We start from the raw sequence: 26,509 nt of genomic DNA, 5'->3' as shown, positions 1-26,509 counted from the left end.
TTTTAATTGTGTTTATTATTTAATGGAAACGTCACAATTGCAAAATTGTGTTTTTTCAACATTAGCGGCATGTTAACACATTTTAGCGCACATTTGTAATGGAAACATAGCTGTGTGAACAAGTTACACTTATTGTAATAATAATAAGTAGCTGAAATACTCCTGAGTTACACATTACACACACAATTAAAATCATATCAAATGATTGACAAATTAAAGATTTTTTGAAATATTTTCTAATTAGAATATTATTCCAGTCAGACACCTGAATCCATCTCGACTGTCACATTCGAGGCGCCACCTGGGCTTTTAGACTTCAAACTTTCCGTTTCCAGCTTCTCTCGCTCAAAGCCCTGAAACCAATTATAGCTATCAACTGTGCAAATCAAATTTCACTTCTGATGACACATCAAGTGGCGAGGCGCTTCCTGTTTTGGCCCTTGACTTTCTCGGTTTTCCTGATCTAATGAAGTTGCACGACAGGAGAGGAGAAAAGTAGCTGCCTTGATAAAATCATCATCTGATCGAGAAAGGTTGCAATAAAATCTGCTGAATAGTTCAAGAAAAAGATCCAAACGCTGATTGGATCGCTTCCTATCTCAGTTGGTGTCTTTGTGTTTGGGTGATTATTAATGCCTTGACTCATAACTACAGTAAATAATTGAACCATCTCTCTCTTAAGTGACAGTATTAATTATCCTTCAAAAGCCCAAAGTTCACATTAACCTCGGCTGAGTGTCTGCCGGCAGTATGACTGATATTCATTGGTTGATGATCTGTTTCTCACTATCTTACCTGACTGAATCTGTGGGGCGTAGCCATTGATTGCTTTTCCTCTCACAAACATGCCATTGTTTTCAGGGTTTGATTGATGGGCCTGGATGATCTCATTCAGCTTCTGCTGCAGGGCCGCAAAGCCCTGGGAAGTCTCCGCGATCTGTTGGAGAGATTAGTGAAGATATGAGTAGAATAAGAATAACAATGTTTTCTTTCACCAACCAGCGATGCTGAAAGAAAAATATGTTTATAGCTAATATGGCTTTGGTCACTAATCACAGACCTAAAGCTTCAGTATGCAACTTTTATAAAAGACATATTTCTACATATTTGTTAAAACCATCACTATGTTGTGACAGAGTTTCATTAGAGAGATAATCTGTGAAAATAAAAGAAATCCAATCAGAGCCAGGCTAGTTAGTATAGCCGCCCATGACCGTGGGTAAACCGTTTTCCTGTAACGATAAATCACCATTAGCACATTAAGCAGCATACGCGAGGTTGATTGACAGCGCCAAGACCCGCCTCTTGGCTCTTATTGGTTGTTTTTGGTCAGAAAAGATGCATTTCTTCAGATGACAATAACAGCACAAAAAAGAGCGTGATATTTTTCACAGATTTTCTGTTTTATATGATACTGTGACGACATGGTGACTGTTTTGACAACTATGTAAAAAACATATAGTTTTTAAAAATAAAAATTACATACTTAAACTTTAAAGTCAAAATTCTATCATTAAAAGTAATAACTCTGAGATTGAAGTCAGAATTAAGAGATTAATATCAAAATTCTGAGGAAAAAACTGAAAAGAATCTGAATTCTGAGAAAAAATAATTTCAAAGAAGTAAAGTCAAAATTCTGAGATTAATGTCAGAATTCAGAGAAAAACAATCAAAATTCTGAAAAAAAAGAATTCTGACAATAAAAAGTCAAAATTCTGAGGAAAAAGTCAGAATTCAGAGAAAAATTAATTCTGAGGATAAAAAACAGAATTTTGAAGAAATAATTCTAAAAGAAGTCAGAATTCTGAAGAAAAATACATTTGGAAAAAAAATTGAATTCTGAGAAAAAAGTCAAAATTCTAAAAAAAAAAGAAGTCACATTTCTGAAAAAAAATCATAATTCTGAAAAAATAAATTCTGAGAAGAATAACAGAATTTTGAAGAAAATAATTCTAAAAAAAAAAAAAAATCAGGATTCTGAGATCTAAGTGAATTCTCAGATTAAAGTCAGAATAATTTTTTTCAGTGCCCTAATTCTCTTCGGTAGATGAGTATCGTGTCGGTGAGGTGTGTCTAAGTAAATGTTGGTTCGGTTCTGACCGGACAGTACCTCTTTGGAGAAACTCTCCAGCTGCTCGGCTTCCGTCCGGGCCGCCTCCCTGTTGGCCTTCAGGTTCTTCCGGTCCTTATATCCTCTGAAGTTGCTCTGGATTTTCACCGCTGCATGCTCTTCCTCCCGCCTCTCCTTCTCCAGATCTTCCTCCTCTTTGCGCTCGATCGCCACGTCGCTAACATCCAGCGCCTCGTCGATTTCCTTCCCGCCCGGCTCCGCTTCATCAGGAACTGCTCTGCCATCTCTGTCTTTCTGCCGCGCTTCTTTCTCAGCTTTCAGCTTCTTCCGGTCCCGATGTCCTCTGAAGTTACTCTGCAGGACAGTCGCTGCTTTCTCCTCGTCCGCCGCCTCCGGAACTTTCTCCTGTTCATCGGGAACGAGTTGCTCTTCGTTTTTAGATTCCTTCTTATTCCTCCTGGGAATCTTTCCTTCCTCCTCGAGTCGTTTTCGCTCCTTGTGTCCGCGGAAGTTGCTTTGGATCACCACTGCTGCCTTCGTCTCATCGGGATCATCACCAGAAGAAGAAACACCTGGAGTCTTTGGCTCTGCCTTCTTCTGCTGTTTACCTGGGACCTTGCCTTCCTCCTGCAGCCTCTTCCTCTCCTTGTGGCCTCTGAAGTTGCTCTGGATGACAGTCGCTGCTTTAGTTTCCTCTTCTAGATTGGCAGTTTCATCTGGAGATTTTCCCTGCGCGCTCGTGTTTCCGGTTTCTGCGTCCTGAATCACGGCTTCGTCGCTCACCTCCGTGTTTTCCTCGTCTTCCGGTACCTGGGTGTTATCGCTGTCATCGTTCTCCTCCGCCTCGTAGGTGCTCTCATCCTCTTCCTCGTTGTTCTCCTGATTGCTAGCCGCAGTTTCCTCTCCGTCTTTAACAGTTTTCTCCTTGTTTTTATTTGGTATCTCCATCTCCGCTCCGGCCATCGTCTCCTTTCTCTCCTTGAATTTTTTTCTCTCTTTGTAGCCTCGGTAGTTGCTCTGAAGAACAACAGCAGCTTTCGCTTCTTCTTCTTCATTGTTTTCTGTTTTAGACGCCGTTTCATCAGCAGGTTCTGGTGCTTCTTCTTTAAGAGCGGTCTCCACTTTCTCCTTCTCTTTGGCTTCCCTACAAACAACATTTCAGATTTAGTCAGAAAGCAAAAAAGAGATTTTTTTGATTGAAAAAGTATTCACAACTCTTCAATTTTTCCACATTTTGGCTTTTTATTTCATTAGGATTTGATATTATAGACCAATGCAATGCTGTATATAATTGTGAAAGTGTTGTTTTTAAAGTTTTTCTTACAACTAAAAACTTAGACATGTGCAATTTGACATTTCAGAAATAAATTTGCTTAATGAAAACACACCAATTTCAGGAAAAAAAACTCTTTTGTTGATAAAACTAATTGAGAAACCTGTTCCCCTCCTCACCTGTGGGGGCGCTGCACAAAGAGCCACTGAAGGAAACGACATGAAAATCTCTGAAGAAAACAACGAGCGCAACTTTTTTCTTCATACAATGTAAAAAAAGTAGTAGCATCAGATTTCTCTTTTGTGTTTGGTAAAAAACTACAAGCCATTTCTCCCGCTAGCGCTAAACTCTTTCATTTGTTTTGGCTGTATTTACCCAGAATGCCTTGCGTTGAAGTTCACTTCCTGCTTTTGGAGCGGTCTCCAGTCCGCTTGCTTTTCATGTATTCACTGAAACACGCCGGAGTTTACTTCAACCCAACCGAAATCGAGGTTCATAGAGTTTGTTCTTTTCAAGCAAATTTCAACCGATTTGACACCAGATTTGAGTCTGGACTTTGACTAGGCCCTTCCAATAAATAGGTACGGATTGAACCTGTATTGAGTCTTTCACAATTTCTAAAAGGTTTTCTTCAAGGATTTTGTAAAAATTTACCTCCTTTCATCTACCAAACAACCCTGGCCTACTTTCCTGTCCCAAAGCATAACGGTGCCATCACCATGCTTCAATATGGGGATGTGTTCAGGGACTTCCTTTGTCTTTCTTTAACAATTTAAAATTCGTGATATTTTTCATAAAAGTTAATTTAATCGTTTCTCTCCCTTGAGCTGTGGTTTATGCTGATATAAAATTTGAAACAGGTTGATTATAATTACTAAGCTTCGAAGACAATTATTTGTTGTGGATTTTATTTTGTGGTCTCAGAGTAAAATGGATTGATTAGAAATGCATTCCACATTTTTCACAATATTTGTAAAAACAAAAATGTAAAACTTTTAGATTTTTCTCTTCTACTTCACGTAATGTTTCATTTTGAGTTGATCTACAGTATCTCATAATATCCTAAAGAAATAAAGTGAAAATTTTGTTTCTAATGAATCAAAATGTAAAGACTTTAAAGGATGTGAATATTTTTGCTCATTAATGAATACTAAAATGTTGGTTCTCTTCTACCGTTTTCGTTGAAAGTTTTTACGCTCCTTGTGGCCTCTGTAGCGAGCCTGGATCTTGGTAGCTGCCTTGTTTTTCTCATCTACCAACTTCTTGTACATCTTTCTTGCCAGATATCCTCTGCAAACTGAAGCAAGAAAAGCAATCAACCAAAGTAAAATAAACAATTTTACACTCAAATCTGAAGTTTTGTCTGCATAGTTTTCTTACCAGCCTGAAATTGCATTACAAAAGTGTCAAACTTCACTTTGCTTTTATCGTCGGCTACTTTCTTCCGAACTTTGTGACCTCTGTAAGCTGCAGAGGAAAGCTTGAATCAGCATAAGTGTTCGGAGATTTTATTGTGTTTTGAGTGTGAAGCGTCAGTGTGGACCGACCGACCTGACTGCAGAACCAGAGCGCTTTGTTCTCGCTCTTTCAGCGTCTTCCGGTACCGTTTGGCTCCCAGCCAGCCTCGGACACAAGCCTGGAGCAGCACAATCCTCTGCGTCGCCTGCTGCACCATCAAGTTCAGGTGTTCGACGTGGTAATACTTCAGGAACACCTGGGGAGCGCAACATGGAGGAAATGCTAAGACAGTTGGAGGTTAAAGGTCACCTAAGGATATCTTTATGGTCTAAACCAAACATTTTTTGCATAAAATCATTTTTAAATAATGAGAGTTTAGTCTTGTCCTTTCAGAATTTGCTGTTTTTGTCACTTTAAACCCAAATAAATTGCTGCTGGCCACACCCACAACTCAATGTTTACACACACGTGAAAATGGCTGCAAACAGATGCGCCGTTATACAACTCTACATCTTTGAAAAGCAGAAGTGCGGCATCCTGCACAATCAACAAGAATGCAGCAAATGGTTTCGGGGTGGTAAGTTGACAACAAAACTCTTTTTTTTCCCCCCAGCAGCCATTGTACAGTAAAGCCAGCTGACCAAAGGTGATAGAGTGCAGCTTGGGTTGATAGGTAACGAGGCTGAGGCTTTTGAATGTGGCTTAACAATCAGAAGGTTTTCAAAATGGCTCATTTTCCCAATACCAAAAAACATTAACTGTAGCTAAAAATGTCTTGGCGGTTTTTTAAATGTTTGATCTGTTTTTAGAAGAAGTTGAAACACAAATTTAAGTACAGAAATGTGCAAAATTTGATTGCGCAAACTGAAACATACTGCACTGTAATTGCTGAACTGTCCCTTTAAGCTGGGCATTCACTTTGCTCTGGAGCTAATTAGGATTCACAAATTAAATTTCAAAATAATTTATGGTGTTTAATAGATTAGGTCGAACATAAGACAACTTTTAGATCTGGCAAACGCTAGTTCAGCTACTGACTGCTAATTGTTTGACGACCATCTCTGCTCACCTTGGTCTTCCCCATTGCCCAGTTTTCCAGTTTTGCCTTCTCCAATATGGTGGCGCACGCCTCCGGAGTCACAGCCGGCTCTTCATGAGCGTGAAACGCCAACATGTAGTACCTGCAGGATTCATCGCATTCATTCAGCTGGGAAAAGCGTTAAAGTTTCCGCCGAGGTTACGAGGTTCTTCTGCGGAAAACTGACCTCTTCATGAAGTTAGCAAACAGGATGCGATGGGAGTAGCCCTGTCGTCGGATCTTGGCGGTTTCCAAGACGCCGGTGTAGCGCAGCTGGACCAGAACCTTCTCCCGGTCGAACTTGTTGGCATGGCGATCGTTGTTGGGTTTGATGCAGCGGACGAAGTGAGGCTGCCCGGCCACCATCTTGGACAGGAGATCCATCAGAGAGTACTGTGACGACACGAAGAGGTTGGATATAAGCTAACGTCAGTTTCATCCACACAAAGCAGATTGTCTAAAAAGAAAAAACCTTCCATATTTACAGGTATGTGTAAAAAGCTAAATAATTAATTCAGTTTATTTCAGCAGAATGAACTCACTTTGAACATTTGGACTTCTCTAATTGTGATGTTTGTTACAGCTTCAGTGGTTTTGATATTTTTCAAAGATTTCAAAGTGTTGAAGAACAACGGCTCTTTAAAGATGGATTACCCTGAAGTACGAGGCCACAGTCTGCGTCTTCATGTTGGTAGTTTCTCTCGGATGGTACGGGGTGTCACCAGCTTCTGTTGGCTAAAAAATAAAAAACAAACAAATATTACCAACTATATCTTGTAATTACACTTGCTGCAGTGTTTTCTAATCTGTTTTTAAGCATAACCTTGATGTGACACTTGTGATTCCTTTGATGAATCAATCGGCCATGAATACATTTATTTAAAAACTGACTTTTGTTTCCGCCTAAAAATTGTTGCAAGTGGTGGAGTAAAGACGGATGGAAGAAGCTGCCAGGATTCATAATCTTCTGATGTGACATTTTTCAACTCTGCACTCCCATTTTGCCAAACACTGTTTGACATTATTGATAAAGATGCGTAGAAAGTCCTAAACGATGGATGGATGGATGAATTGAGGGAGGGAGGGAGAGAGAGGAGGGATGGTTGGATGGATAGATGGATGGATGGATGGATGGATGGATGGATGGATGGATGGATGGATGGATGGATGGATGGATGGATGGATGATGGATGGATGGATGGATGGATGGATGGTTGGATGATTGGAAGGTTGATTGGTTGGTTTTAATGGTTGGTTGGTTGGTTGGTTGGATGTGCAGATGGATGGATGAATGAATGGATGGATGGATGGATGGATGGATGGATGGTTGGTTGGTTGGCTGGCTGGAAGGTTGGTTGGACGGTTGGTTGGTTGGTTGGTTGGTTGGATGTACAGATGGATGTATAATGAACCTCCCCAGTATCAGGTCTTTGTTGCTCCTGGTTCAGTTCTGCTGTTTAATCGTCTCTTTGTTTCCTGTTAAGAGCTGAGCTTTGATGAGCTTTGATGAGCTTTGATGAGCCTTTCAGGCTCTAATTTATGCAAATGAATGGAAATAAATGCAAGAACTCGTCAAGCACAGAGCATGTAGCTTCTGTCAAAGCTTTGAGGTTAGCGAGTCGCCTCCAGGCTCACATTTACCAAACGGTACGGCTGCAAACTAAAGCAAATCACACAAGCAAATACCATAATTAAGTTGCCAGGAGGGGTTTTATTTAGCGGACGCTAAAAGATGGCAGCAGAGTGGGTTAGTGAATGTTTGGACTGAAAAATGGAGATTAAAATAAACTTTTCATCCTGATGATTAATATTTTTTTTGAGCATTTTTGCTTACAGAGACTTCACAATCCATATAAGCCATTCCAATGTGGCATTATCACCACTTGGTTGCACTGGACTATATTTAGAGGACTAAGAATAAAGGGAGCAGAAATATAAATATAAATGCATGCCACACTTTCCAGATTTCAATTTAAAAAACTTTAAATCTATGAATCATTTTCTTCCATTTCAACATCATGCACAACTTTCTGTTTTGCCATCAATTAAAATCCAAATACAGATGACTGAAAAGGGGGATATGGGATGTATTAATACTTTTGGATGGAAGTAGACTTTTTTAAAAATGAACCATAATGTTAAATAAAGTTTAAACATCAAATTTTAACCCACAAATGCTAAATATTTCTATCAAACAAGCATGTTGGTGATAAGGAAACTCTAACAGACCGACATGTGAAATCTGGATCTACCGGTTTTGTTTTGGGGATCTCTAAGAGGAGGAAAGGTTTACGTAAGGGAGTATTCAATAAATAAATATGCTGATTACCTCGCTAAAAGAAAAAGAGCTGTACAAGGTAAGCATCCCCATCTTTTCCGAAACAAATGCAAAAAGAAAAGGGGAAGGAAATGAATAAAACAAGGAGTAACCAAAGCTGACACAGAAAACTCTGCAGTAACACAAAATATTAAACCTCAAGGCACAGAGGAATTAAGTTAGAATAAATAAATTGAAAGTGCGTATGAAGGAGATGATGTAATGATAACAATGAAGGTAAGTGCACTGTACCTTAGCCAAGGTGACAGTCCGCGGGGGCGTCCGCGGGCCTCTCAGTGTGTTTACGCCTTTACCCTTAGTGTGGGCAAGGTTACCTGTGAAATACACAGTGCATCAAAGATGCAGCGCATTAAATAAATAATTTCCCTGCAGAAATTCTCCACAGTATTGTCCTCGAATTAATAAAAATAACAGTACTTCTCACAGAAAAAAAATAACATTTCATATTTAGAGTTTATTATTATCATTATGTTTTAGAAACAGTTGCTGAAACACCATGAAATAATCATAAATCCTATGTTTCTTCAACAAGTTGAGCAAACTTTTATTTCATCCATTTTATATTAAATTATATTGCTGGTCTAACAAATCTGAGTTTCCCCGGAGAGTTTTTCACAATAAAAGATAAGATTAGAGCAGGACTGGGCATTAAATCAATAACAATATATATCATGATATGATCAATATCAAAAGAGAATACGTCTGATAGAATGTCAATAATTTCACTGAACTCCAATCCAGAGCCGCACAGCATTCTGGGAGATGTAGGCAGAGGAAAAACTTTACCCTCTCACGGTTAGCTAAAAACAGTTGGTGGAATCAACTAACTCACTCATCCTTTGGTTACCTAGCAACTCACTCTTTGGTTACCTAGCAACTGACTCACTCTTTGGTTACCTAGCAACAAAGTAGAGAGTAACTTGCGCAGCAGAAGTTTTAGATTTTGCCACTGTCAAAAAATAAAGAACTGTGGATAAAACGGGGAAGGTTACAAAACCAGTTTGGCATCATTTGAGATATTTAAAACAAAAAACTAATCAATGATTATCAATATAAACAGATATCAAACCTCTATTTTGTGATGCATTTTTCAACCATATCATCCAGTTTACAGTAAAAGATGCTAATTTCCACCTCGGCATGTGAAGGAAAAGTGAACTTTGTCAATGGAAGTACTATACTCTCCTTTAACATGTACCATATACTGTATAACCTACTGTATTAGTTTCTTAAGCTTTATGCTAATTCAGAAAAGTGTTTCCTCTGCCTGAATTTGGTATTTTTTGTATCTTTTTTTGCATTTTAGTCATTTTTGTGTGTCTTCTGGGCCACTGTATGATAAGTTACTCTTTTCACGAAATATTTTTTTTTTCTCTGACTTGTTAACAAAGGTAAAATTTTCCAAATCTTAAATGTTGTCAACATTCAAAACAGCATTTTGAACAGTTTACTTCACCATTTTGGAAACAAATTGTTTTATATTCTACACAACTATGTTAAAAAGGTTTAGCTTTTATTAAAATTCAGAATAACTGTTGATTAGCTCAGTGATAAAACTCTCAGTCTGCTTGACATAAAAGCTGTGAGGCCTAAACTTAAACCTTACAACAAATATCTCGCAAACAATGAAGAAAAGCCTTGTTGTGTGAACCAGGTTATTGTTTCTTGTTGAAATTGTACACCATGATATCATTAGGAGGTTGTTTTCTACAGGAAGTTTTAATTAATTTGCCCAAATCTGCTGTTGGTTTTACCCGTTTTGGTGAGAGGATGTGTGACCAGTTTGCGGATCAGCTCGTTCTCCGATGACCTCAGCAGGAGGATAATGTCTGCTGGGAGTGTCTCTCTGTTCTTGGCCAAGAAGCCAGCGGCGTTGTAAATCACCTTACGGATCACAGAGATTAAAAACATTAGAAAGAAGCCCTCTGGAAAAGTTTAAGCTGTGCACTTTGGAAGTTAAAGGTGACCTGTTATGCGAAATTAAAATTTGGCACTTTTTTGTGCTTGCATGTAGGTATCAACTGCTTCTAAAAACAGCCTAAGCACTTAAAAAAACACTAAACTCTGTTTTTGGCAATAAGTTAATGCTTTTTTAGTGTCTGGAAAATGAGCCGTTTCAAAAAGTTACATAAGACAGGAACTACGCCGTTGCTTAGCAACCCCAGTCAGGCCCAACCCTGTTACCTAGCAACCCAAGAAGAGTTCCGGCCAGTTTGGCCAACTGCTTTTACCACTGTATTTACTGTTTCGTTGTTGCCTTACCGTTCAGAAACCACTTTCTGCTATTCAAAGATGTACAGTTGCATAATTGAGCGTATATTTGCAGCCACTTTCACATGCTAGTGTAAACGTTTAGTTGGGGAGCGTGGCCAGTTTCAGTTTATTTGGATTTAAAGTGACAAGACCAAACTAAAATCTCCTTATCTAAGAACGATGTTGTACAAGAAATGTAATGAACATGTTTTGTGTGGCACACAGAGCTATGCTAACCTGGTCAAAGAAGCATAAATAGGTCCTCTTACCTTCCCAGCATAGTGATGAATACCAAAGCCAAGATCCATCCTTTTAGGCCTCCAGAAGCTCTTTGTTTTCAGATTGTCTTCAAATTTCTCTAAAATACCAAACAGTACATCAGTTAGCAAATTACAAAACTGGTCAGGTTGTTATCACTGTAACATAATGTTACAAATTTAAAAAATTGTTCTGAAAAATGTAAACAACCAAACATGGCTTCTTTTGAATATAAAATCTCCAACTTTGGTGAATTTAGACGGTGAATAAAAACAAAATTGAACAATATGGATGCATGTAAAATCTTTGGATAGACAGTCAAACATGGACTGACCTACGAGTGTCTGGTCTGTGGCCTGTGGGAAGCGGCTTTCCTCGTCCAGCAGGGAGAGCAGCCCCATGGGTTTCTGCAGAAACAGGTCGAGGAGGGGCCGGTTGTCTTCGTACTCAATCATCCGGGCATCGACCTCTTCGTTCAGATACTCGTCCTAATCAGGAGAGAACTTTTAACAAAAACTGGAAAACTTTTGTGCTTCCAGAAAATATTGTATTTTCATTCAGTAAAGTTAGTGAGTTTATTTAATTTTTTCCATTTTTAAATGTTTGTTTGCATCTTATTTCTTTTGACCAACCTGTAAAGACTCTGTAATTACATTTTGGTGGATAAAAGACATTAGGATATTGAGGGTAAGCTGTCAATGCCTCATAAGTAGCAGAGAAATACCACTGGTAATTCCCAAAGATAACATTTAAATTATGGGAAAGTTCCTCTTTTATGTGGGGTAAATACCCTGTTAATGTCATAAATCTCCTCAAAGGGCCAGTTGTGCTAGAATGCGTTGATAAAATCTATTAAACTGTTAAAATAATAGGATTTTGCAATTGCTTTGCAATCAAAATGGCTGATTTTGTGGAGCTAATTTAAAAATATCTGTAAGGAATTTTGCGATATCTGTGCTTAAGCAAGACGGTAAATGTGTTTTTTTTTGTTACTTGCTACTTGATCACAGACTAAAACTTGACCTCAAGTTAGGTTGAGGCAGCAGTGGAACAGAAGTAAGAAACACTGCCATCTGCAGGTGGGAGTTAGCATCACTTAAACCCAACAGTTTGACCATATTTGAGGAAAACCTTGCGGGGACCAGCTGATTTTGTGTGAATTTGTGGAATTGCGAGAAACTGCAGAGAATGACTGATGTAATTTGGCAGTAAACAATTAAAAACTTCTTTGATCTGACTGACAAAATCCAATAGATTAAAAATGTGAAGATGAGATTTTGAGTTTTATTTATACCTGATCAACTTTTTAAATGAAATCTGTTATCATTTAAGATTCAAAAAATGAAAAGGGTTTTGGACTGCTGCATTATTAAAATAAAAACAGGCAAATTCCACCTTTTTTGAGTCATCAATCATTATTTATTTTGTTGGGCAAATTTTTACCATTCTTGACTTGTGATCAGGGGCTGAAACAAAATCATTTCTAGGGCATCAAATGGTCTTTGAGACACATTTTGGACACCTCTGCTGTAAAACACAGTAAAGTAGTCAATACAACACTGTGATTAATGAGATTACAACCTGCAAGGAGCCTAAGACACACTCCAAGAATCAGAAAAGGACACCATAGAACTCTACAAGTTGTGAGAAAATATTCAGTAAGTATCTAAATAAAACCTATAATAGAATGAAAGAAAATGCAACTAATTACCACTCACCTCTGCTGAAAGGTGTCCTGTAAGTAGCAGTAAGATTCTACAACCACTCTGGGTTGAAACAATTAATCAGATTAATTGATTATTGAAATAACTGTCAACTAATTCAGTAATTGAATAATTGTTAATTGGAGAATAGACACAGAAATATGCTATTTGGTGAAAAACAACACTCAGAGCAATAATGAAGCCAAAATAGCACAAAAATGTAAACAATTTGCATTTTAGATGGAAAACCTTCTTTTTATGTAATTATGTTCAACCCAAAACTCTTAAAGTGTCATAGTTTTAGTTAATCTGATTCAAATTTTGTAAAATTGTCCTATTAAGCACCCTTATATATCCATTTATTAATTGGTTAATTGAAAAAATAGAGAAAAGATCAGCTAAGTGAAGCAGAAATGGATTATTTAAGTATATATTTAGCTGCAGATTGTATATAACAGGTGGTTAAAATAATCTGCAGAATCTGTCATTTTTAAAATCTGATTACTTGATTAATAGTCAGAATAATCAATTATTAAAAAACCCACTAGCTGCAGCCCTAGATCTTTGAAAGGAGATGTGCATTTTGAATCTAATTTGTTGTTCCCTATTTAAATGAAACTGATGTGAGGCAAAGCAGCCACTGTTTCAGTCACTCTTATCGCATCAGGCTGACTCAGAGCTGTGATGACTCAGCAAAATATTATGAGACTTCAAAATGGGAACAAACCACCTTAAACCAAACTGCTTGTTGCAGCAAAAACCAGCACTGTTACATAATCAAGGCATGTCAGGAAAAAAACATGAAGAAACAAACAAATTTAGACGCTAAACACATGTTAAAGGAAATATAAGGTGATAAAGCAAATGCATGTGAACCTGTAATACACTAACAGTACTTTGGACACTAAGGACATGCTTATTAATCTCAGTAATGAACATTTCACATATGCTCTCTGTGTACATTCAGTTCGCAAAAGAACAATGTATTTCTGGGCCCGGTTCCAACAATCCCCAAGAGTGAATTTAAGTCCAACATTAAGTGTCTCCAGCTCCTAATTGACCCTCATTTGGGATGATTTATTGCCCCGCTCTGCGGGAAGGTCCAAATCGTTTAACATTAGCAAACCATTCTGTGACCCCCTCAAGGCAAAGCCTCCCGCGAGACAACACAAAGGGAGAATTGTGAAGCTCATTCTGCCATAAATAAAGACAGCAGCAGACATTATTGAAAGCTTTAAAAGGGGACCTCTTATGTTTTGGTACTTTGGTCCCTACTGCTTCTAAAAACAGACCAAGCACTTAAAAAAAAACACCCATCCAGCCATTTTTTGGCAATAAATTCATGTTTCTTGGTGTTTTGGAACATTTGCCATTTCAAAAACCTCCAGAATGTAACGTCGCAAATCAGCAGGCACAGCCCGCTACCTAGCAACCACAGCAGAACTCTGCTCGCTACCTAGCAACCACAGCAGAACTCTGCTCGCTACCTAGCAACCACAGTAAAACTCTGCTCGCTACCTAGCAACCATAGCAGAACTCTGCTCGCTACCTAGCAACCACAGCGGAGCTCCACACTGCAAAAACACAAAATCTTGCCAATTTTATAACTTTTTTTTTGTCTAGTTTCTATCTCAAATATCTTAGTAAACTTCAAATAAGACGAAACTAACTTTAAAAAAAAAAAAACAGCTCCTATATCTTTCTAAAAGGATATAGGAGCTGGTTTCAAGTCAATAATTCCTTAAGATTGATTACAAAGTAATAGTTCCACTAGCAGATTATTTCACGTGTAAAAAGATATTTTTTCCATTGGTGTAAGCAAAATAATTTGGCATCAAAACTAAAGAATTATTGCAATTTCTTCTTGAAAAGTTGCTGTTAAGTTAGATTTGCCTTATTTCAAGTTTACTAAAATATTTGCACAGGAAACCAGACTAAAAATACAGTGCTGAATGTTTAATCAGCTGAGTCTACCACTGAATGCGCTGTACAATGGCAGTTGGAAAAGACAAATGTCATTTGCAGCATTTTTGTTGAATGATTTTGTGCAAAAAAAGAAAGAAGCAATGAACATGTTTTGTGTTGTCCCTACACCTATTCTAACCTGTTCAAGGAAGCATAATAGGTTATTTTTAAATCTCTAACAGACAAAAGACATGTTAGTGGGGTTTAGATGAAATTATGGTGACAGCTGTTTTTTAATCAGAAGGATTAAATGAATCTCAACTGACAGGATGTGTCAATCAGGTGCAAGTCTACCTGTTCCCAAGCGAATATGTGCTGGTTGAAGTAAAACTGGATCTGCTCGTTGGCGAGGTTGATGCAGAGCTGCTCGAAAGAGTTCTTCTTGAAGTTCTCAAAGCCAAAGATATCCAGGATGCCGATGTTCAGACCCTTATCATCCTCTCTGGAGGTGAGAAGAACGACAAAGGGAGACAATTCAGCCTGGTTACATAAACATAAAAAAGCAGGAAGTGAACTATAACAAGGCAAACAGTAACACTCTATTTGAATATTTGAAGGGATGTGCATAGGACTGAGATAACACCTGTCATAAACATGAAGGAGTCTTCATGAATGTTTATGACTGATGTCATGAAGCGTAATTTAGTAAACAATGACACTTTTAATGCAAGATTGCATTACAAGTGTCATAAACATTCATAAAAACACCTTCATCTTTATGACATGTGTCGTGTCAGTCTTATTCACACCCCTTCAAATAAAGTGTTACCAAAAAAACAAATGTGTGTGTTTATGTTGCATTTTTGCTCCCAAACAAACAAAATCTACTGTTGGAAACACCTTAAAGCAGGAGTGTCCAAACTTTTCGCCCCACAGTCCAAAACTGTCAGATTTGAACTACTCTTATGGTGGGTGGGCACAAAATTCATTAAATAAAAAGACAATACTTTAATTTATTGAGATTTATTGAGTTTTCAGTTTAAATTTTGTTTTGGTCATCAATTGTTTTCTGTTTTGTTGACCACATTTTCAACCTTCTTGACTCGTGGTCAGGGCCGAACAACATCCTTTCAAGAGCCACAAATGGCCCGCGGCCCACACTTTGGACACCTCTGCTCTAAAATATAATGTTCTGCTCCTGGTCTCACCCCGGCTGACTGTCGGGCCGCAGCAGCGCGTTGATGCGGTTCACAATCCAGCTGAAGAGCCGGGCGTACAGCGCCTTCCCCATGGCGTCCCTCACCTCCACCGCCTTCTCCACCGTGTTGGGCCGGACGATGGTCTCACCCCGCGCCACCACGCAGTGGGAGGTCAGGGCTTCCTGGAGCTCGTCCCACCGAATGCGCAGCAGGGACGCCACTGCCGGGAAACACAAGATAACAGGCTGATAAAATCTAAACTGGAGTAATGGAATGATGAAAAATATTTCAGATGAACAGAAACAACCAAGCTGGATCGTGTGTTTATATGTGGAGAAGATTATGTAAGCCACACAGGGCAAAATCTAATTATTGTAATACATGTTTGCTAATAATTTTCAGTGAATTGCATGTCTCTGCTGATGTATAATTTATTTCCCAATAACAGAGTGCTATTTTTACCCGCGCTCTCTGCAGAGTTAATGTAGGAAGGCAGCAGAGGGAGGAGGGACGGAGAGCAGAACAAATTCTCTCAATCTCTCACCGTTCTCCAGGACTGCAATGTTGGTGATGTTGCTCTTGTCAGTTTGATGCTCTGAGGCGACTGCAGAAAACTCAATGTCACCAGAGTTAAGGATGGCCGCCAGGATGCTGTAAACACTGCCCAGCTCCTGCAGGAATGACAGATAAACAGCTGCTGGAGAAGATTAAAACGACTTCCATTTTTTAAACATACTTCTCCTTCAAGGATCCAAACTTTCTGGTAATAATTCATCAGCTTCCTGAAGGATCTTCAAAGGTTTATTTAGACTTTGACTGTTTTTTATCAACATTTGTGATTGTTATCTAGGCAAAAAAAAAAATCACTGTGTGATAAATCAACACAAAGTGGGAAATAATTCTGAAGGAAATTTATTTTTTTACAAATTAAAATCTGAAAAGTGTGGCTTGTACTTTATTCACCCCATTTTTTGTCAATCAGATTCTGCTAATTTTCCTCGTCCTCTGCGTTCGGCTCAAAATGTTCAACTTTGACCAGGAACCTTGTTTCTGCTGAAGATAATCATCTCCACAGCATGATGTTGCCACCACCATGTTTCACTGGAGGCCTACATAAAACTGAGTTCGATTGAAGTGAACTTTGGTGTGGTTGGAATCCACATGTGATCGCTCCAAAAACAGGAAATGGACTACAACAGAGGGAATTTTGGGTAAATTCAACCAAAACAAACAAGCTACTGTAGTGCTAGCTGGTGAAATAGCTAGCGGTCTTTCTAAAATCTGACGCTACCCCATTTTACATTTAGTGAAGAAGAAAGTTACGCTCATGTCTTCTTCAAAGGTTTTTGTGTTATTTCCTTCAGTAGTTCTTGGTGCAGCGCCCCCACAGGCAAGGAGGGGAACAAATTTTCTAATTAGTTTGGTTTGTTTGACACAGTGCAGTGTGAAAAAGAACTGCAGAAGCTGAAAATAGAATAGAATTCAACTTTATTGTCATTGCACTGTCACAAGTACAAGCAACGAGACGTAGTTTGCATCTATCCAGAAGTGCTCTACGAGATATAAATATTTATTTACAGATGTACAAGACTATGTATGTATGGACTATAAGGGGTTAATGTAAAATGTAACAAATGTTGAAATTTTGCTCCTCAATTGAACCGGGAGAATTTAAATCCAAAGAAAAGTATTTGGGAAAAAACTTATAAGTTGGGAAAAACAATCTCATAAATATGCTTTACATTGTTTAATCCCTGAAATAGAGGATTTATTACACCCTCTTGAGATGCGTGATGTGCTTTAGCTCCAGCTCCACAGAGCGATTACAGGATAAGTGATATTGACGTGCCGATACCAGGAGAGGTCGGTGCTTTGAGCCTCATTAGCCGTTTCAATGACAACGCCTTGCAGTAGCTTTATGCTACATCACAGACGATGTTCACCCTTTTTAATAATCACGTGCCGCTTTTCAGAGAAATCCCCTCTAAGTGAAGACGTTTGCATTTAGTTTGATAATATTCCATGTAATAATTTGTGGTGCAGTCTTGAGGAGGGGCGACTAGCTGCTCTGTGCCCAGTTTTCACTGCAGCAGTTCGTACCTCCAGGGTGAATCCAATGACTTTGAAACACTGCTCCACTGCATCAAACTGCTCTTTGTAGAGGGCGTTGCTCACTATGTCAGGGCCTAATTTCACGTTCTCGGTGTAAAGATACCTGCAGGACAAGGAGGAAACACAAAGGTGATGGCTGGACTCTGTAGAAGCACAAAGTAAACATAGTTGGAAGTAAATAAGAGGGTTGAGGGATGAAACCTACTTAGGTGTCTTGCAGTCAGACAGCTTGTAGTGAGCTAGTTTCTTCTTGTCTGCCAGACCAGCATAAATGTAGTAGAAAATGTGGAAGTTCTTCTCACCTCTGCGGAAAACACAAAAACATAGAAGAGCATGTAATACTGCACAGTTTCTCTGATTTGAATAACGCAGTAATGATGAATTACAAAATCTGGGTTTGACCACCGAATTAAAGCTCATATCCCCACAATTAGAAAATAACAGGTTGGTTAATTGCAATATTTTGGTGGATATAAAACGTGTTTGCACACCTTTTAGAATCATATAAGCTACACTCTTCTCATTATTATTTAAAGGGGACCGATTGTGAAAAAGTTACATTTTGCTTGTTTTTGTACTTCCACTTTGGTCTCTACTGCTTCTAAAAACAAAACAAACACTTAAAAAAACACTCGATAATGGTTTTGGGTGTCTGGAAAATGAACCATTTCAAAATCCTATTAATTACCTGTTACCTAGCAACCACAGCCAAGCCCAGCCCTGATACCTAGCCACCCGAGATGAGTTCGTTTGGTCAGCTGGTTTTGAATGTAAGCACTGTACAATGTCTGCTAAAAAAGTGTTTTGTTGTTAAATTACCATCCAGAAACTACTTACTGCATTCTAGTTTGTTGTGCAGGAGGTTCTACTTTTGCTTTTCAAAGAGGTAAGGCAGTATTATTGTGCATCTGTTTGCAGCCATTTTCATGTTAGAGATTAAACAATGAGTTGGGGGCGTGGCCAGCAGCAGCTTATTTCATTATGAAAGGAGCTCAAAATAGGCTAAAATTACATTAAAATTATTCCAAATTAATTAATTGAGATTTTTATTACCTTACTTTTCTCTTTATTCAAATTTTTTTTTTTTACTTACTTTTTTAATTTACCAGCAAAAACAAAACAGCACAGCAGAGATTAGCTTAAAAGAAAAATAAGCAGGACACATTAAATGAATCTTTGACAGTAAGTGCCAAACACCGTTAAGCTGGACATGACGATGCTGTGCTGACAGCAAAACAGGAAATGCTTTAAATGATTTACTTTTATTTTTTCTCCTAAATAAATCTAGCTTTAATTTGTCAATTTGGTATCGATTTAATTAGTCTTTCTTCAATCTGAACTAACTTAGATCAACTGTGATGAAACAAAGCAAATAAAAAACAATTGTAATGCTTGTACAGATCAGAGCACGATCAAAGAACGTTCTCTGGAAATAGGCACCAGCACCCCTCCCAATCCCATTAGGGACAAGAGTGTTAGAAAGTAGATGGATGAATGATTACAAGTTAAGAAGTGGAGAATGACTATTTTAAGTATTGTTTTTTTTAAACTGATGTTGATCAAAGGCGTCCATCGGCCACAAAAAGCAATAAATTCCCAACTTTTTCACAAACTGTGTTTTAAAGAATCTGCAGTCTAATATGGCATCTATGTTGTTCCCATCTTGTTCGCTTTCTCTCCAATAATAAGCTCCAGAAAAAGCAGCGGCACACTTTGTTTCCTGCCAAATCATCCCACTCTGACCCCCGTGTCTGTCTTCTAATGAAATACTTGAGTCTGTCTTTGAAGTTCAGCTCGCTAGAAAACAATCTTTGATCAAACAAGAAATGGGCCTTCCTCTGCACTTGACCCCAGACACCTGATAAGAAGGAAAGACGAAGCGGCTGGAGTGCAGGCCGCAGGGAAATGTCACAGGCTTCAAATGAGTGAGTAAAGGTGAAAGGAAAGAAAGAGACAGTCCATTACACACTGAACCCGACCGCTGAGTGGAAACACAACCTTTGTGGTGCGGTTTTCTCATTGGGTGATTTAAATTTGTATGAATGTCAGTGCGGATGAATTTCAAGAAGACAGGAAGGTATTTACATCGCCTGGTGGATGACCCTGGATTTCTCCAGCAGGTACTCGGATATCTGCGCTCCGATCACCGTTCCGTCGTTGGTGAACTTCATCTCCAAGTATTTCCCGAAGCGGCTGGAGTTGTCATTGATGACGGTGCAGGCGTTTCCGAAAGCCTCCACCAGACTGTTGACCAGCAGGATTTTCTCCTGGAGTGTACGGTTGTTGGCCTGAACGAAACATTATTCCAGGTCAGAATGGAGGAAAACGGCAAAAAAAAGACACAATAAGTCGCTTGGCACAAAAAGAATGGAAGATAGAGACGAAAGTTTGTAAATCAAAAAAATTCATCATAATAAATTCAAGCTGCCAGAATTCATCATTTTAGAAATTAAACACAAAATCTTACCAACTATTTATTCTTTTTTTTTTTTGTCTAGTTTCTCGTGCAAATATCTCTTTTGGTTCAAAAACCTCCGAAATGTAACGCCACAAATCAGCAGACATTGCACTGTTACCTAGCAACCCCAATGAAGACCAGCCCGTTACCTAGCAACTCCAGCAGAGCTCTGCCCCGTCACCTAGTAACCAAAGCAGAGCTCCAGAATGCAAGAACACAAAATATTTACAAAGTATTTTTAGTCTAGTTTTCAATGTAAATATCTTTGAACCAAGACAAAACTGACTTACTAAAAACTTTTCAACAAAATATAAGAACTTGCTTTAAGTCAATAATTCCTTAATATCATATACATAGCTTCTTATAAATTAAAAAATTCTGCTATCAAAATCACTTTCTCATCAATATTAAGGAATTATTAACCTAAAACAAGTTCATATAGTTTGCTGTAAAGTTTTTTGTAAGTAAGTTTTATCTTATTTTAAATGTACTAGAAACTAGATTAAAAAAATACTTGGTAAGATTTTATGTTTTTGCAGAGCAAATGTTGAAAAACTATTTATAAAGCACTTAAATAGAAAGAATAAATCAATCAGAGTATCAACCTTGATTTCCTTTTAAGTGAAAAGGAAATTCACTTAAAACTATTATTGCTCTATCAAAGCAGTAATATGGAATACATTGAGATCAATGGATCACATTTGTTGATGTAGCAATAATTTAATCAATAAATATTCTGTTTTTAATTGTGATTGTGTGAATAAAAAATATGATGATAAAGGGATGAAGGTTGATTTACTCACCTTCCCAAGAACGGTCAGCTGCTGCACTAACAGATGCGCGCTTTCCGTCTTCCCTGCTCCACTTTCCCCACTGATCACAACGCACTGCACACAGGAAGTCACAAAAACCAAGACGAAATGACTTAAAATTCAATAATAATAAAAATTACTGACTCACTACTCAGCAAAATCAGATTGGTTAGAGGTGTAGAATCCCAACAATAACATCAGAATTAATAAATTTGCCAAATACTTATCATGCTAATTAAAAGAATTGTAAAGCATGCTAACTTTAATTAGCAGAAAGAATAAGTAGCATGTTAAGAAGAATGGAAAATTTGAGTGTATTGAGACAGTCTATAAATTAATTTGAATGCTTGGTTGACCTTATACCTGTTTGTACTCTATACACTTTAATCATGATGAACTACAAAAAAAAAATGCAGTTTCTTCCAAGAGTAAAAAGTATAATAGTATATTAAAGGGTCATTTTAGATTAAAAATAATATTGCAGTAAAGATTATAGTAAACTTCTTCCAAAACATTTATCTCAGAAATAAAAGTCGAAAGTTTGCCAGAAAAAACAAGGAAATGTCCAAATTAATCTCAAAATTTTTTGAGACAAAATATATGCATTTCTAAGTTTTTTCTTAGTTTTTTTTTCTAGAAAATTTGTGAAATTTTCCATTGGAAATTAATTTCTTTTATTTCTATCTACAACGGCCCTAAAACGCCGTCATAGACCAACCTGGTCATTGATCAAAAGCTTAACTCCAAATTATTCACGGAAAATTCACCTATTCTAAAATATTTGAAAGAAAATGTAGTTTGGGAAGCTGAAACAGGTAGGACCAATGCTAACTAACATGCTATTAGCTGGCGTTTGCAAAGCGGCCAATCCAGAAGTGGCATTTATTTTACTTGGTGCTGATTGGCTGAAGCTCCAAGAGGAGAAATAAGGAAGACCGTGGATGTTAGCTTCTACAGTAGCAACAAAATGGCTTCCACTCTGCGTATTAAATTATATTTGACTATTGAAACATGCAGTTGAAAGCGATTTTAGATGAGGACTTGAGTATTTGCTGATTTCTGTTATGCACTGGCATTAAAAAGCATTAGAAACGGCAAAGAATGATGCTTTGCTTTTTAGGACCTTTTAGCCTACCTCATGTTTATTTCTTGATTCTACAGGTCAGGCAGCATTGATATTACTAGTTAAAATAAATCACTAAAAACGCGGCTCAGCACAGAATAACCACAACTAAACTAGATAAACAACTATATTTTCATATATTTCCAGGTTGATTTGTTTGTTTTTTCCCTTGAAAAAGTAAAGCCGCCGCTTTGAAAACTACTTTTTGTATTCAATAAGCTGATATTTGTCTGAAAATAAATGTAGTTTGATGAACTGAATCATTTAGCGACAAAAAAAACAAACAAAAACAGACAAAATCCTGAAGCCTGTTTTTTCAGATTAATAAAAGTAATTTTGAAAATAATAACTTTTAAGCAGGTATAGTCCATATTTCAGTTTTTAATGATCTGATGTAATATTTTAATCTTAAATCTCATGTTATTATGTGGAAAACTAAGTGGAAAATCATCATAATTTACAGAAATAAAGTCTGGAAGACATCCATCTGTTTGTAATTAGATAAAGATCCTGAAATAAATTGACTTTGTAATGATATTTTAATTTATTAAAACTTAATTTACCTGATCAGTGTTGTATGAGACCATCGACTGGTAGGCAATGTCCGCCACCGCAAAGATGTGTGGAGGGTTTGCTGTGCGCTTGGCGCCAATATACATCTTAGTTTGCTACGAAGAAATAAAGTAAAAAATATATTTATATTTAAACACGATATTCACATGGAGGTGAAAGGTAAACATTAGATATGATGAGTAAATCAGGTTTGTCCAAACTTTTTGTCATGCGGGCCAAAAAGTTTATATTTATAAAAATAAAAAACTCAAGCAAATAAAGTAACCAGATATTTCTATTTTTTTGCAGGATGTTATTTATCATAAATCCAACACTTAAGTAAGATTTTGCAGAGTTTTAAATTTTCCTTAGTATCAGATAAACAAATTTATTCCAAGTTGTAAAAACAAGATTTTTAAAAAGTGTTTGCTATATTTAGCTGAGTGTATTAAATTAAATAAAAAGCTGATATGGGTGCAGTAAAAGTCTCTGGATAGACGTGGTTCTACTTATTGAAAAAACTAATTCTTTGTGTTGTATTTAATATTTTTTATTGCAAGAATTATTACTATTATAGTAATAATAATTTTACCCTGACTTAAAATAAAAAGATTTAAAATTTGTATCATTCCTGAACTGCAGTTGGGGGCCAGAAAAAATTCAGCCCCAGGGCCACAAATGTCCTAATGGACACCCCTGGCATACATTATGGCAAAGAATAGTCAGAATGGCACCACAAAAGGAAAAGCAGAGATTTTAAAAGAGTTTTGAAAAACAAAAAGTGCTTAGAAAGAATAAATAAAATGAATGTAATGGTTCTCCACTGACCTGAGGAGAGTAAATCTCCATGTCATGGAAAGGATTGACAGCAATCAGGATGTCACCAACATACGTGTAAATCTGGTCTCTGGTGTAGCGGCTCTGCAGATGCTCTGTGACCGTATTCTGACCCCAAAAAATACAAAAATAAAGAAAAAATTAAACTTCTTCCTCAGTGTTCATCAGGGCGTCAGCATAAAATATTTCCCATAATCCCCAGCAAGTCAAAGCCGCTGCTGTGTCAGCGTATTATTTTCATGAAGTGGTGATCAATACTGATGTCGAAACGCTTCCAGGTTCATCTGCAACAGCTGAGCTTCCGAGTTTGATGGATGGAGGAAAATATCCGCTGGCAACTGAAGCTGATTGCATCATTTGAGACGTCAATGCAGCAACCAGATTTGATAAATTACTCAGCAACAACAACAAAAAACAATAATATTGGCATAACTACAAATAGTTAATATAATATAAATCTGCATTTTACAGTTTCTGAGAGAAAAGTAGTTTCACAGCAGCCTTACAGATCTGAGTTGAGTTTGTTTATTCGCAACAGGATTAGGACACTGATAAAAATTATTCTGACTTCAACGGACAATATTTTAAAAAATGTCTTAAATTCAACATGTTCTTACAGAAAGTAAGTTTTGGTTCCTCCCAGATACTTTTCTGTATTAAAGACTCCAGAAGAAGCAGAACCTTATCCTGGGATTAAATCCATACTTCTGAGATCAAAAGCAGAATTATGAGATTACAGCCTGAAATCTGGGATTAAAGACAGAATTATGAGATTACAGCCGGAACTCCGAGATTAAAGGGAGAATTTTGATGTTAAAGTCACAATTCTGAGAATAAAGAAAAATTCTGAGATTAAAGCCATAAATTTGGGATTAAAATCAGATTTATTCGATTACAACCAGGACTCTGAGAAAAAAGCAAGAATTTTGAGATTAAACACAAAATGTTGATGTTAAATTTAAAATTCTGAATTTAAGGCCTGAATTTTGAGATTTAAATCAGGATTTTGAGATTGGAGTCAGAATTGTGAAATTAAAATGAGAATTTTGGGATTAAAGTCAGAATTATGAAATTAAAGACAAAATTTTGATTTTAAAGCCAAAATTCTGACAGTAAAGTCAGAATTTGGGGATTTTAAAAATTCAAACATTTCTGTCTCAAAAGTCAGAATTTTGGGATTAAAGTCAGAATTTTGAGATTAAAGTCGGAATTCTGAGATTAAAATGTTAAAATTCTGAGGAAAAAAAGTCATTTTTAGAGCCCCTAATTCTGTTTTGAAGTGTAGAGACGACCTGCGTCGGTCTAATAGATCAGTGACTGTCTCACCTGTTTCATGAAAGTTGTTAAATATTCTCTGTACAGTTGAATAATCCAGTGTTTTGTTTCTCACCTCGTCCAGAACCTCCAGGGTGGCGAGGTCGTCCACCTCGTCTGTGTCGGCTTGCGTCTTCATGTGGCTTCCTTTCTTTGTGTGAATACGTTCATGCCTAGAATACAATTCACATCAAATGCAAATATTTCAAATTTTACTGAAAATTGTTCAAAAATACTACCTTGAATACTTGGGAAATCAGTAAAAATATATATGGATATCAGATAATAATTTAAAAAAACCCCAAAAGGTTTAAATCAAAGTTTGAGAAAGAGAGAAAATTGAAAATCAAGCTTCATTTTCCTCTCCTTCAAAGTTATACTTTATTGTGTTTCACTTAAAACCCTAACAAAATAAAAAATTTTTAAGGAAATGCATGTTCAAATGCTGATTATTTAAGATTAATAAGGAATTTTATTGATATTTTAAAACTAATCTGTTTTTGCTGTTTATACAGACTAGAAAACTAGAAAAAATGACAGCAAATAGACTCAATTTCTACAATAAAAGGGACTACATAAACAATCTACATCTGAAACTTAATTGATCTGGTTACTATAAACACACAATCACACCTAATTGAACCATAAAGCTCCTACTGTGGCTTATAGGAGGCCACAAATACATCCATTACCTGTCATTACTGTCTGTACTTCTGTCTGTCTTTCCATGATGGCTTAAATGAAAGAAACAGGATTAACATTTCATGATCATACAGGAACAGACCGACATGTTGCACCTCCACTGATGCAGCGGCAGGATGGAGGTGATGTTTGTTTGGGGGCGACAGGGCTTGTAAAACATCCAGAAAGGAGGTTAATTTGGATTATGCAGCCTGCAAAGGCTAAGCTGCAGAGCGCCACTTAAAACTGACTGGCATAAAGGGGGAGGTTAGTCTTTCTCACAGGGTTTACAGGAAATATGAGGCATTTTAGGGTGGAAATGTGGGATGCAGGGACAGGAACACAAGAAAACACAGAAAAAGATTAGGGCCACTGAAAAAACTTAAAAAAGAGAATTCTGACTTTTTCTCAAAATCAGAATTGTTTAAAATTGTTTAAATCTAATCTTAAAACTCAAATTTACCAAGTAACTTTGGGACAGGATAAAGTGCAGATGTGCATATCCTATAACCAGGAAGAAACAATTATGTCATTATTTACATAAACTAACAATAGGATTGACATACGACTCCTTTTGCTGTGGCAGCTGAAGGAGGAACAGCTTATCCTGCTCTCTCTCGTCCTTACTGATAACTTTGCCTGTGAGTTATTTTATGACAGTTTTTATAGTTATATTTACATTTTCGACATCATAACTGGATTACTTCAAACCTAAGGACTGGGGGATTTTCTTACTTTTATTTTTACCTTACTTTTCTTCATCTCCAAGTTGAACCAGGACAAAATGCCTCCGGCCGACCCCAAGGACATTAGCAGTATTATACAACGACTTCTGTCTATAGAAATGAAGATCAAACTGCTGGAGGTGAACTTTGAAATCAACGCTACCTGTGGAAATGAGACAACTCTTCCTCAAATCAACGGAGAGGTTGTACGCCTCGCATCAAGCAGCTCACCCTGGAACGCTCTGGGTGCCAAGCCGAAGCAAAAGTCTCACACTGCAGATCCGATGAGGCGACTGACAGGGAGAACCCCTCACCTGGATGAATCAGCGTGGCCGGCTCTGAGCCGAAACCCACCATCA

At 37.4% G+C, this 26,509-nt stretch overlaps 1 protein-coding gene across 2 annotated transcripts in view; it reads right to left on the bottom strand.

The window, feature by feature from the left end:
* Positions 1-26,509, bottom strand: part of myo3a (myosin IIIA) — a 72,938-nt gene that overhangs the window by 8,591 nt on the left and 37,838 nt on the right. For both annotated transcript variants that reach the window (XM_032552227.1, XM_032552228.1), the window contains 22 exons: positions 24,821-24,917; positions 23,422-23,538; positions 22,605-22,709; positions 20,910-20,993; positions 19,734-19,936; positions 17,854-17,952; positions 17,637-17,751; positions 16,081-16,207; positions 15,546-15,756; positions 14,692-14,839; positions 11,064-11,217; positions 10,741-10,829; positions 9,973-10,102; positions 8,450-8,532; positions 6,535-6,615; positions 6,068-6,273; positions 5,872-5,983; positions 4,896-5,058; positions 4,725-4,811; positions 4,518-4,641; positions 2,111-3,215; positions 796-937 (listed from right to left, as the gene is read on the bottom strand). In XM_032552227.1, the coding sequence (XP_032408118.1) occupies positions 796-937; positions 2,111-3,215; positions 4,518-4,641; positions 4,725-4,811; positions 4,896-5,058; positions 5,872-5,983; positions 6,068-6,273; positions 6,535-6,615; positions 8,450-8,532; positions 9,973-10,102; positions 10,741-10,829; positions 11,064-11,217; positions 14,692-14,839; positions 15,546-15,756; positions 16,081-16,207; positions 17,637-17,751; positions 17,854-17,952; positions 19,734-19,936; positions 20,910-20,993; positions 22,605-22,709; positions 23,422-23,538; positions 24,821-24,917 (3,782 nt within the window). The remainder of the gene's footprint in view (positions 1-795; positions 938-2,110; positions 3,216-4,517; positions 4,642-4,724; positions 4,812-4,895; positions 5,059-5,871; positions 5,984-6,067; positions 6,274-6,534; positions 6,616-8,449; positions 8,533-9,972; positions 10,103-10,740; positions 10,830-11,063; positions 11,218-14,691; positions 14,840-15,545; positions 15,757-16,080; positions 16,208-17,636; positions 17,752-17,853; positions 17,953-19,733; positions 19,937-20,909; positions 20,994-22,604; positions 22,710-23,421; positions 23,539-24,820; positions 24,918-26,509) is intronic.

Source organism: Xiphophorus hellerii, chromosome 21 (assembly GCF_003331165.1).
Source record: "Xiphophorus hellerii strain 12219 chromosome 21, Xiphophorus_hellerii-4.1, whole genome shotgun sequence".
NCBI lineage: Eukaryota > Metazoa > Chordata > Actinopteri > Cyprinodontiformes > Poeciliidae > Xiphophorus > Xiphophorus hellerii.
This window is presented reverse-complemented; position numbering and strand designations above follow the sequence as displayed.